This window comes from Electrophorus electricus, chromosome 22 (genome assembly GCF_013358815.1).
Source record: "Electrophorus electricus isolate fEleEle1 chromosome 22, fEleEle1.pri, whole genome shotgun sequence".
Classification (NCBI taxonomy): Eukaryota; Metazoa; Chordata; class Actinopteri; order Gymnotiformes; family Gymnotidae; genus Electrophorus; species Electrophorus electricus.
In genome coordinates this window covers 7,025,903-7,038,701 of record NC_049556.1, presented here as the reverse complement: position 1 = coordinate 7,038,701, position 12,799 = coordinate 7,025,903, and the positions used below count along the sequence as shown (strand labels likewise).

Sequence of the window (12,799 nt, the reverse complement as noted above, 5' to 3'; positions counted from 1 at the left end):
GTTCACTCCACCCAAATCCGGCCAGCGCGCCTCCTACAGTTTAACTCTTTACAGCCTGTATTGGATTTTTACTTAAAACAACAAATAAGATCAGAATACATCATAATTAAACCACCAAACAAATAGCAATTGTAAAACTAAGCTACTCCTATCAATGTTTCTATATCTCGCCTGTGGTAGCAAGTCATATCACATCAATTTGCACGTATCCAGCATAATGGACATCATTTATAGGCCTATAATTGATCAAATAAAAAGCCCTGTTACATAAAGAAATGTTGGAAAGCATATAATAACTTGGCATAGTTACTAGCGTCGACGTTACAGGTGAAACTGGAACTTTTGTAAAGGTACTTCCTTCGTTGGTCGAGCAACTAGGGATCGCGGTCTGCAATCACGCGCCCTTCGCCCTTTTTTTGCTGTTTTACCAATCACTTGGAGGTTTAAAATGCACAAGTGTTAGAGGTCCAAATTTAGGTCTAATAAGAGGTCCAGTGTTGCAAAATTTGAAAAATGTAATCCACCTTTTTTAGGTGGCGCTTATTGCGGCAAAGGGTGATATCACAGACACAACAGGCTACGCCATAACTCACAGCGTAGTGGATATGAACGAAAATGCATTCCCTTCACACCACAAACCTTTCGTCATTAGGCCTTTTAAAATACATTTCCCCTTTTCATTAAGAAATGTTTGAATCCCATTAAAATACAATGTTAAAATAAGACTAAGCCTCTTATGTGCTGGTACAATTACAATAACCTTGCCAGATGTGTTCATAAATTGTACTTTCTCAAGCTAGGTGCGTGATGAATAGTTGTGACCACCAGAAAGGAGGGGAAACACCCTAAATATGCTGCACATCTCAAATAAACCAGTGCTCAGTATTTACACATTTGTTATGAGTCATGTAGATAATTTTAAGATGAAATGACTCGTGCAGGGCCATTCTCTATGAATACGCAAGTCACTAAACAGGGGGGAAACCGTCTGTGCTGTGCATCTTTTCAGGTTTCAGATTTTTATCCGGTCGTCTCCAGAATCCCATGGCTGAGGTAGCGTTAGCTAATGAACCCAGCTGCCAAGGTCAGGTGGCATGTTAATAGGCATCTGTTCCCATGGTGATCCACGCCATATGGCTCCCACTTGTCATTGGTGTCTTTTGATGGCATAGAGCGTTGTAAACACTGTAGTTCATCATTCCTGAGCCCAAACACATCCAATTTCACATAATTCTAATCACCTAGGCATTTAGTGAAGCAGCCACTGGCAAAATAGCAGTGGTTTAAGCTCTCTAATACAAGCAGTTACAGCATAAGGACATGGAGGTCAGGGCTCAGAGCACGGACAGGATGGGCAGACAATAGTGACTACATCATTTCATTCCCTTGGTGGCACAGAATGCTGGGATTGGCAACATTTAATAAATGAAAGTGCACCCATAATCTGGATTTGCCAAAATGCCCTTTTGTGTTAATCAGACTTTTTTTTTTTCTTTTTTTACAGCATTTGACATCTGTCACAAGGAGTTGTTAACTCTGTAATGACCCTACAGACCTAGATTTTATATGGAGGTACCTGCTGTCTGCACTGAAATCTTTTATTAACTGTTTTATTAAAAGAGTTTAAAAACACATCATTTTGTGTATTCTAAACAAAATGCTCTAGACACAACTGTGTGCTGAATAATAGGCATTTAGTGAATTTCTTGAACTGTCTTGTCGACACTCAATACCCACTTAATGACCACATCTACATCGATTAGAAAGAGTTTCGCGGTATGAGTGTTGGCGGAGGCGTTACTGTTGCCGAGTTGAGAGCGGGGACAGGTGACGATGGCTAGGGAAAACTCCCTGAACGGGATTAAGAAAGAAACCTCTGGAAAACCAAGACTCAAGAGGGAACCTGTCCTCCATTGGGCAGCCCAACAAGTACCAATACATACTTTTTTACGGAACTGAGCAGTCACTTACATTTACCTGACGCTTTTGACTGAAAACAACTTAAGCAATTGAGGGTTTTTTTTTACAACATTTATAACACTGAGGGTTAAGGGTGTTGCTCAGGGGCCCACCAGTGACAACTTGGCAGTGGTGGGGCTTGAACCAGCAACCTTCCAATCACATCAAGTACCTTAACCACTGAGCTACCACTGCCCATGTCAGTCTAGATGTGGAGCCTCAGTTACTCCAGCGGGTCTAGGGAGGCCCACAGGCACTGGCCAATCAGGAGGCATCAGAGGACGGCACAAACAAATTCTGCATAACAAATGGGCTAATATTTTAAACATGAATAAAGGTTTCCAATCAAATGGGTATAATTATGTATGCTTCACAGGAGTGTCGATGCAACAGTGATCCAAAACAAGATTTTCCAATTTTACTTCTAAAAGACTATGGTATGCCATAAAATTTGGAAAAAATATCTCTTTTCCTGACCAATAAAGTAATATAAGATGCAATTTTATGCGCAAAAAAAAAATTTTTAAAACGTCCTACACAAAAAAAGATGAAATTATGCAGTTCCTCCTACTATTGTCATGATGGAATAATTAAAAACTGAATAGCAAATATAATAATAAGTGAATCGTGTTCAGAACCTTCACAACATTAATATTGTGTAATTGAAATTACAATTCTTGCCCTTTAAAATCAGCTAATGGTTTAACCATTTTTCAGGTCTGGGAAAATTACATCAAAATTGTAGTCAGTGAAATTAAAGAGAAATAACAGGACCATCATGGAGAGAAGCAGTTAACTACATTTTAGAGGAGAAAATTTCAATGATTAAATAACATCTAGCAAGATAATGACAGTTTGAGTCAGCTGTCAAACAGCTAACAGCTGTCACACTCAGGTGGGATTTAGAACAATTAACAAAATTGTCATTTGATTTTAAAATACGTAGAATGTAACTAGCCGATTTAATTAAATCACCACATTACTTGGTAACAGGAAAATAATGTAATTGCTTTAAAACTACACTGGGACTATAAATAAAACTACAAGTTACAGAGAAACATTACTACATCTGTAGGTTCGTGTGATCATTCTACTAGGTTGATAAGATTAGATTGGTAGTCATAGATGCAGAAATTCATTGTTATACACACTATCTTCTCTGCTTGTACATACAATATCTCCTACTCACTCACACAGCTAACCAAATCAGACTGTGTAATTTACTTTACGGTTCCTGAAGCAAGATGCATTTTCATAATTAAAGTCCAGCGTATCAGCAGTGGAGCATAAAATAGTTTCAGAATGCAGGATTACATTGGTAAATCCCACTCAGCCAGATGTGGTAACAGGGGAGTAGAGATGAGATTAAGGGGGCGGGGCGGGGGGGGAATCCCACAGGCCAGAATGCTGCCTAAGGATTAAGGCCTTGTGTGGAGTCAACATGCTGTAATCCACCGATTAGCTGATATAATCATCCATAAATACACCTTGACCTGCTCATAGTATGGACTGAAAGCAAAGGAGCTTCTCATTTGGTCACTGTGGTTCTTCTGCAGAAACACACTGCTTCAGACATTCCAGATGGAGATGAAGATGAAGGTTAGATAGCTAGAACCACAAAAGAAGCATAGAATCCCCAAAATCATAATTTATTAATCGAGCTCCTGAAAAATCCAAAATCTTTTTAAAATTATTGGCAGTAAAACCACACAAGAAAATACACTGTGCAGTATATGCAAGACAAGGAGAAATGACTAGTTAAGTACATTGCTGGGGTATGCATTTCAGTTATAGTTTATGTTTTGGCAAATTAAAATATGATGTAATGCTTGGATTGGAATCATGCTTAAAAACATCCTCATACTAATATTTAGGATGCTCTCTAGGGGTTATAATTAGGAGAACAATGAAGGCACTACTTCTGATTTGGTGGATGCTCATTGGATTACTTGCAGAAAGTGTAGTTGAATGTAATAAAATGGATCAGCATTCAAATCTGAATATATTGTAAAATGTCTTTTTATTTTGCAAGTCACTTAAAGACCATTCCCTGATATTGGGAACAAAGTTAATTTGGTTCTTAGCAGATTGACCTCTTAGCAATTAGATTTTCAGTAAACAAAAGACTACAAAACAAAAAAAACATTAGTTCTGAAATAAACAATACATTTACAACAAACCATATTTCTCACACACATTATATATATATATACATATATATATATATATATATATATATATATATATATATATATATATACATATATATATATATATTAAAAAAAACACACCAAGATTAATAAATATGACGATTTTTTTTAAACATATGCACAGTATTAATTTTGGCCAGCTTTACAAAAAGTACATTTAAGGTTTACCAAATCTGGCAGAATTGAACTTTAACACCTCTAGAGCAGTATTAGTAATGTCATTAATTGTTTTTATTTAAAAAACAAACAAACAAACAAACAAACCCCTTGAATTGTACCCTGAGGTTTCCAGGTAAATTATAATCTTAGTCGAAGTCCTATAACACTGTCAGCGTTTAGTATGAGATTCTAAAGGAGTGGTTGCTATAAGTGCTGCTCTAGCGTCAGGCTGTTGTCCCTGAACCATAAAACTAAACCGAATAATGGCAATGTTGAGACAGGCGTAGACTCACCTTTACTGGCAAACGTCTGTAGTGAACCCTGTAGAGTGAAGTCTAGTTTTCTCAATGATGTAAAAAGACACTTTAGTAGCTGCTAAAGTTTCTTTAGTGTAATGCTAAGAAGCCAAAGGATGGGAACGGCTACCTTAGAGGCTTCTCACTGCTCCACTGGCAATAGATGAGTTCCATTATACTTTAATCTCTATGCCTGGGATGCAAATCCAAGTAATCACTTCTTATATTCTGCAGTTGTTTCAGATCACCTGTTCGTTTTTTTTTTAAGCAGTAAAGGGGTCTACAAGCAAGGTCACTGAGGATGAATAAGCTTCACACACACACACACACACACACACACACACACACACACACACACACACACACACACACACACACAGAGAGAGAGAGAGAGCTTTACACCCAAGTTAACTTGGTGGAAGAACAGGGCTTTAAACCTAAATTAAGGAACTTAGCTGAGGAACAGCGCTTTAAACCCAAGTTAAGGAACTTAGCTGAGTAACAACACTTTAAACCCAAGTTAAGGAACTTAGCTGAGGAACAGCGCTTTAAACCCAAGTTAAGGAACTTAGCTGAGGAACAGCGCTTTAAACCCAAGTTAAGGAACTTAGCTGAGGAACAGTGCTTTAAACCCAAGTTAAGGAACTTAGCTGAGGAACAGCGCTTTAAACCCAAGTAACTAATATGGTCCTCAAGTTCTTTGTTGCTTATATTTAGAGTTCATCTACCTTGCCATCTGAAATACCATTCAAATAGTTTTTACTTTGGTTTAGTTCGTAGGTTAAGTCAACATTTGATGCTCACATGCACATGCACAAGCACATGCACGTATGCTTGCACATGCATGCACGCACAAAGTATTGGTCAACACGGATTTCTTTCAATTACATGAACTGTGCATCTGCAGACCGAGCCCCAACTCAAACAGGCAGATCCAACAAGGCTTTCTGGCCTTTGTGTAAATGAGGGACCATCAGTGCCTTTGAGAACTGTGGGGAGTTTGCGCTCTCCGTAACCCTCAATACCTCGTGGGAGGTCCATGGAGAGGGGTCAGCTGGAGCCTGCCCTGAGCTGACTCCTTTAGAGGCCACAAGCGTGAGGGCACGGGCGCATGCGCGCCAGCTCCGTTACCCACAGACACCAAAATGAAACGCCAAGCGGGTGGGGTCCTCACACGGAACACCAGTGAGGAAAGAAGGAACAAAGCCCCTTGAAGGGAGAGTCACTGCCGAGCTTCTCAAAGCAGTAGTGATGGGAAGTCCAGGGAGATGCAGCGTGCGCTCCAACCGCATGCTCTGCCACTTTTCTTTTCATTCTGATTCCATATCAACCATCCTTCTGTCTTCCAAAACGGCCGATCAGCTCCAAGTGCACAAAATGGGACAGACCTTGGCATGAAACTTGACCACTTTCCTAAGAAAGTGTCAGTCAGTATCTGCTTTACCTGAAAGTTTAGCCACCCACCTGCCCCCAACAAAGTTACTTGTGATACAAAGTGCAAAGAGTCCTCGAGAGCGTGCCTCAGCCCCGCCGGATTTGGGGTGGGAGTGGCGATGACAGCAGGAGAGTACACTAGTCAGAGGGCATTCGTGCGGGGGGAGTTCAGTCCTGTGGGGTGACGTGGGCATCGTCAGCGTCAGGTGGAGCGTCCAAGGCTACACCTCCCTACGGACAAACACAGAGTCAAAGTCAGAAAGTCAGCAAGTGAAGGGAATTTTGGTAAACACTGAGTGACTTTTTATAATGACTGTAATATGACATCTGAGAGGGTATTTTATCTACTACTACATCTGAAGCAATTTTACCACAGACCACACATCAGAACACAATTTAAATACGAAACGTATTAAAGGGCAAACGATTTGTATTTTAAATGTTCAACGGCAAGCTGAACTCTTGGAGGCACGCGTGGGACTCACGAGGCTGTGAGGGTGGAGTTGAGCACCAGTGTGGTTCGGATTCTGCACAGCTGCGCCATGGTCAGCTTCTTCTTCTGCTGCGGCGAACTCTTTCCGCAACCCCTGTCCTCCTCCGACGCGCTGCAGCTCCCCTCCGCATCCGAGCAGCCATAGCTCATTTGGCCCCTCTTGTAGTCGCCCCTGGCACGGCGCAGAGTGTCCGCCAGCAAGGTGGCGGGAAGGCTGTGCGACAGCTGGCAGCTTTCCTCTTTCTCCATGTCTGGCAGGGGCGCCTCCACCTTGTGCCCTGCGCTGCTTGGGATCAGTTCGCACAGGCTCCTGCTATGCCCCAGCCCACCGTCCGGCCACTGGGGGCTCACCCGGGCAGGCTCGGTGTCGGCGCGTGCCAAGGGGCGACTGCCGTTGCCACTGACGCACTGCAGCAGGTTGTCCTCCGAGCGGCACTTGAACGCCAACCTCTGGAGGCAGGGCAGGCGGAGCTGCACGGGCGCGCGCCGACGCGGCTTCAGGTGGCGCGCGGGCGAGAGCAGCGAGCAAGGAGAGCCCCTGTTCTCTGCCCCCTCCTCCTCCTCCTCCTCCTCCTCCTCCTCCTGGTCCTGGTCCTCCAGCTCCTCCAGCTCCTCCCCTCGGTCGCCTCCTCTTTCTCTCTCTCCCTCCTCCTCGTCCTCCCCTCCTCCCCCCGTGCCCACCGACACTTCCTCCTCGCTGGTGGCCGTCAGCGTCTGCATCTCCAGCAAGGACTCGGGCGAGAGCGTTCCGTAGGCACTGTCCACGGACACGGAGCGGCGCTCCGAGCTCTGCGGCAGGGGGTCGGCCTCGCCCGCGCCCTGGGCCTTCTGTGAGCCCGGGGCCACGGGGCTGCCGTCGGGAAGGGGCATCGGGGTCACAACGGGGTCGGCCTGCAGAGTGGACGAATCCAAGCACGCTTCCGACTCGTCTGCGTCCATCACTGAAAGCGTCTCGGTGGAGCCATCCGAGCTTCTGAAAGTGGAGTAGAAGGAAAAAATTAAGAAAAAAAACCCAAAACACACACCGTCCAATCTCAGCATTAGGTGCAGGACCATAAGCCCATGAATAACCAGACAGCTTTAACCTGTATAATCCTGTCTGTTAGAGTATGCAGGGACAAGGCTGATCCTGGGTCAGTTTTCTAAGCGGATTTAAAGGAACGTGTACCCCGTGTGATGCTGCTCTTTGTTCTGGAGCCGTGGGGAGCTGGCGGTGGAGGTGCAGCTCTCTTCGCCTCGCTCGTCCTCCTCCCCGTCCTCTAGCCTCTGCCTCAGTCTGGCCCTCCGACGGCGGCCCTCCTCTGACCGCAGACGCTGTAGCTGGCTCTGGAATAACAAAAACAAACACAGCCATGCAGTCAGTCAGGAGGTCTGCTCTGCCACCCACGAACCTGCGAAGAGCACGCTCAGCACGGGCCTGAGAGCCACGAGGCGAACCCATGCAATCGAGAGAAAATCCACGCCTATAGTCTTTCGTGACTGAAGGCACAAACCTGTGCACTGGAGAGTGCATCTATCCAGCTTCTCCCCTGGGGGGCGCTGTTGGCCTGGAACGAGTAGGCAGCCACAGCACTTTTGAACTCGTTGAGGTAAATGAGGACGAAAGAGCCTGTGTGGAGAACAGCAAACATAAAGGCGACGTTGGAGAATGAATGACCACTTTACCATTGGAACTGATCTGGATCTGAATGTTGTGGCTCAGTGAATAAACCATCATTAATGAAAGTGGTAAACAACAACAACAATTAACAGTCACCAACCTGGGTCTTTCAGTTCCCTGCACACAACGTTCTGAACAAGGAGGGGTGGTCTGATCACTTTCACCTTCTCGACGCGCTTGACTGGTTTAGTGACGAGCAGGAGGTCGGTAAATAGGAAGCAGTAAACGTCCATCTGCAGAGCACACAGCAGGTCAGCAGGGGGGCACGCTTGCCTTTGCCCCGAGCTCGGGGTTGTTTAGAGGGGTCACTGAAAAGATTGCTCGGAAAGTGGCGCCATTACCCGGCTGTCTTTGCCTTCTTTCATGCGCAGCGCCCCCTCCAGGTGGAGCTGTCTAGTCTCCTCCGGAGAGGTGTCAATCATAGGAGCCATCAGGTCAATGTGGTTGAACTCTCTCAGGATCTGAGAGCAGAGAAGTGAAGTGTGAACGCTTAAAAACGCTGCTAATGAAATGAAATGGATGAACACAGCACGGTGATGAACGCGGTGCTCTCGGTCAGGTTCTTGGACGGGAAGGAGATCTCACCCTCTCCACCTCCTCGGTGCCGCCCTCCACCGCCTCGTAGCTCTCCACGCGAGCCGAAATGGCTGCCAGCTTCTGCTGCTCCTGCTTCTGCTGCATCTGAGTGTCCACGCTGTTGATGAAGCTATCCACACACGCCAGCTGTGCAGCACGCGCACACACACACACACACACACACACACACACACACACACACACACACACTTCTTCAATAGTGTAAAAACTATACTAATATCTAGAGACTCTTACACAACGCTATAAATGAGGGATGCCTGATTTTTGGAGGACCAGCCACTCCACTGTCCTTTGATGATTTCCACGCTCACACACACCTAAACCAGCAGCTGTTAGGAGGCAGCTTTGGCAGATGTGTGGGAGCGGGGACATCAGCAGACGGGGGGTGGGGTGGGGTGTGTGTAGTGGGCCGCACAGGCTCCGTCTCCCTCACCATGCTGAGCAGGGCGTCTTTGGCGGCAGGCTCGTCCGTCTTCTTCAGGATGGTCTTGAGCAGCAGTGGGTACTTGGTGAGCCTCTGGTGTGGCTTCACCAGCATGTCGGCCAGCTTCAGCCTGGCGCACTGCTTGTTGCCCTCGGCCCACTGTGCACAGGAGACGAGAGGCGCTTCAGCTCAGCCGGGGTTCAAACGAGGGGTCAGGCAGGAAAGCGCAGAGGCGGAGCGGGAGGGGACTCACCGTGATGTAGATTCTGAAGAGCTCGTTGTCCCGTAGCTGGCTGCGCATGTACTCCATGCATCGCTCCTCCTCCATGCAGTAACGTAAGTAGGGCTGGAACCGTGAGCCAAACTGCGCGAGTGCACACAAACACACACCCCACCGCTAAGACGGACGAACGGACGGGCGGACGTGTATATGCGTGTCTAAAGGTGTGGTGACAGGGTTAAACTCACCGTCTGGAAGCCCTGTAGCAGGTGCATGGGGTCCAGGAGGCTGCGGTCTCTCCGCGCTCGCTCCAGTACCGGTTCCATGACCTGGACCCACAGTGTGGCATGCACACGCACCAGGTCCTGGATGTTGCTGAAGAGTTTGCCTGGCTCCACCTCGCTCAGCAGTCCACAGTCCTGCAGGTGCAGCAGGCCACATAGGAACAGCTGCGGACACACACACACACACACACATATATATATATATATATATATATATATATATATATATATATATATATATATATATATATATATATATATATATATATATATATATATATATATATATATATATATATACACACACACACACACACACACACACACACACACACACACACACACACACACACACACACACACACACACACACACACACACACACACACATCAAACACTTTGCTTACACTGCCCAAGAAGTGTCAGCATGACTTGGCATAGCTGAAAGAGTTCAAAGCAGGGAAAAAAAAAAACCCCCAAAAAAAAAATTGCTGAGGTCTGATCTGTCCATAAATCTACCCCAAGAGTCATTTTACACAGTAGATTATGCAGACTGGGAGAAAGGAATGATCCAGTGGAAGACGCTGACTTACATCAGTGATGACCTTGAGCTTCTTGATGTAGGTGGCCTCGGTGTGGATCAGCTCCCATATCGCCTCCTGCTGGTGGACCTGCCGCCGGCTCAGAGTCTACAACACATCACCGCATCCATTTAGCCAGGCATACGAAGGACGAATGTTTGTGCGTATGTGTGCGTGCAAGTTGAGTGTGTGTGTGTGTGAGAGAGACGGAGAGTGCACCACCTCTGGATTCTCCAGGAGCTGCTGCCAGCTGTCCTCCAACGTCAGACCTGGCTCCTCATCGTCCTCCTCCCAGGAGTCCTGGTGGAAGGACGACACCTTGGGCAAGCCGTTGTACGTGTAGAACTGGAGTCGGTTGTTAAGCAGCTCCACCCGGTCCAGCTCCTGCTCCCCACACACACACACACACACACACACACACACACACACACACACAGGGAGAAACACCAGTAGTTACCCACTGTATACATCAAATGTAAATGACTCCATGTGATCCATCACAGTTTCCACACAACAGGGCCCATCTCATTACCGCGTCACGCGTCTAGCTGGCTGGACAAGCCCAGATAGACAAAGACCTCCTCTGTGCTTTACCATGCCTTACAAGCACTTACAAGAGCTTTTCTTTAACACATCAATCAATCCTGGCCTGCTGTGAACACACTCTTCTGAGGAGCTGCAGCTGATCACACCAATGTCCTTCCAGAGGACTGGACACTTACAAAAGAAAGCGTCAGTTGAGGTGGACGCACACAGACAACAGAGCGGCGAAACAAAGCCGATAAAGTGACAGAAGGCGGCCCTGGCCCGCTCCTGCATGGAGGTCAGGGGTCTCGCCAAAACGGGATGGCGGTTCCTCTGCAAAGGGGGTTGCTGGAGAACAAGCTAAGCACGAGTGACAGCTGAGAGTCGGCTACCCCTGCTCGCACGTCTGCTATGGGCCTGTGCTTGGGGCTGGTGGGGCTGTGTCAGAGCTGTAGAAAGATTTCCAGGAAACCGAAAGCGACAGCGGTCCTGGGAGTTACAGCTTAGTAAATGAGCTGTATAGCTTCCGGTCTGTGCACTAGCATTAGCGGAAGCATGGAAATCCCCACCTTGCCCGCTCCCGAGGGGAAGAAGAAGCCACTGAAGCGGCTGGCCGGACGGTTCTTGGGAACGCCGAGAGGCGCCACGGAGGGCAGGGAGCCCCCGAGCTGAGCCAAGGAGTCTGGGGACGGGATGCTGGCATCACCCAGGAATTCCATCATGTTCTTGCGCCGACGCGCCTGACCCTGTTTGGGGTAGGGGGGAGAGAGAGAGAGAGAGAGCTATGAGTGTGATTATGACAGTAAAGGATGACGCATAGTCACAAAGTTGGTCACATGGGTTTCAGGAAAGATGGGTACAGGAGAGAGAAACAGGAAAGGGAGGGAGAGAAATGGACAGGTTGCCAGACATTCAGAACTACAGATCAACAAGGACAGCAAAAAGAAAGAAAGAAAAAAAAAACATGGAGGGGATATAAGCAGAGAACAAATATTCATCTTGCATTATTCAGCTGGCGGGCTGAATTGGATAGGGGTTCTAGTAAACCGTGAACAATGGGGAGCTGCAGAATCGTAAAGCATGTTGACACAGTACTGCAAACTAGCACTAAACCTATTACAGCATCTTCAGGGGAAAAGTTGCATTCTGACACAAATCGACAATGGTCCCCTATTGTACCCAGATTGCACTGATCATCTATCATGACATACAGCCCCCCCCCCCCCCCCCCCCCCACCCCCCCCCCCCCACACACACACACACACCGTGTTAATTTGCTTTATGACAGCTGGTGCGCTGAATGAACTGTGGCTACTGTCATTGGCATTTTCCAAGCGTCCACGAGATGAGCGGCAAACCTCTCTATCCACAGCACAGGAACTGTGTTCCCCAAATTCCTGTCCCCTACTAAAGACCCTGGAACATTCCAAGGATTGTGAGGAATTACATGGGTCAGGATACAAAACAGGAAACCGGCTTAGGGGGCGGGGGGAGGTCCACACGTACAAAAACACCATACTCCATATGGAATCGTCTGTGCTGGGCTATGCGCTCGATGCTTGGCACATGCATGACAAACAAGCTCACTGATCTCACGTTTTCAAACAGACAGCAGCATCATGAACGTACAGCTCCTGAACAACACAGGTGATGTCTACCTGCTCAGAGGCCCCGGGAAGAAGCTGTGGACATTCAGTACTGCGAGAGAGGCAATACACCCTATTATTTTCTAACTTCCAACGGGTTCTCCACGAGTCTGTTTACAGTAAACTACATTAGTGGTATGCCCTGCTGAATTTAGTGGTTGGCTCAATCAAATCCTTGTTATAAACAAACATTCTTGTGAAACAGCTTGTCCAATAATATACAAATGAAAGCAATACTGGGAGGATTGGAGGCGGTGGTAGATGAGGGGATTTCTAAGGAATCTGGAGCAAGAGGATGATGACAGGAAGTG

At 46.8% G+C, this 12,799-nt stretch overlaps 1 protein-coding gene across 8 annotated transcripts in view; it reads right to left on the bottom strand.

Moving 5' to 3' along the window:
• Positions 1-6,539: 6,539 nt before the first annotated feature.
• The window catches only part of plekhg5b (pleckstrin homology domain containing, family G (with RhoGef domain) member 5b), a 42,261-nt gene continuing 36,001 nt past the window's right edge, over positions 6,540-12,799 (bottom strand). For all 8 annotated transcript variants that reach the window (XM_027008293.2, XM_035521515.1, XM_027008287.2 and 5 more), the window contains 12 exons: positions 11,412-11,588; positions 10,540-10,701; positions 10,330-10,425; positions 9,701-9,901; positions 9,486-9,596; positions 9,242-9,391; positions 8,797-8,934; positions 8,553-8,672; positions 8,312-8,444; positions 8,045-8,160; positions 7,720-7,877; positions 6,540-7,524 (listed from right to left, as the gene is read on the bottom strand). In XM_027008293.2, coding sequence (XP_026864094.2) covers positions 6,540-7,524; positions 7,720-7,877; positions 8,045-8,160; positions 8,312-8,444; positions 8,553-8,672; positions 8,797-8,934; positions 9,242-9,391; positions 9,486-9,596; positions 9,701-9,901; positions 10,330-10,425; positions 10,540-10,701; positions 11,412-11,588 — 2,547 coding nt within the window. The remainder of the gene's footprint in view (positions 7,525-7,719; positions 7,878-8,044; positions 8,161-8,311; positions 8,445-8,552; positions 8,673-8,796; positions 8,935-9,241; positions 9,392-9,485; positions 9,597-9,700; positions 9,902-10,329; positions 10,426-10,539; positions 10,702-11,411; positions 11,589-12,799) is intronic.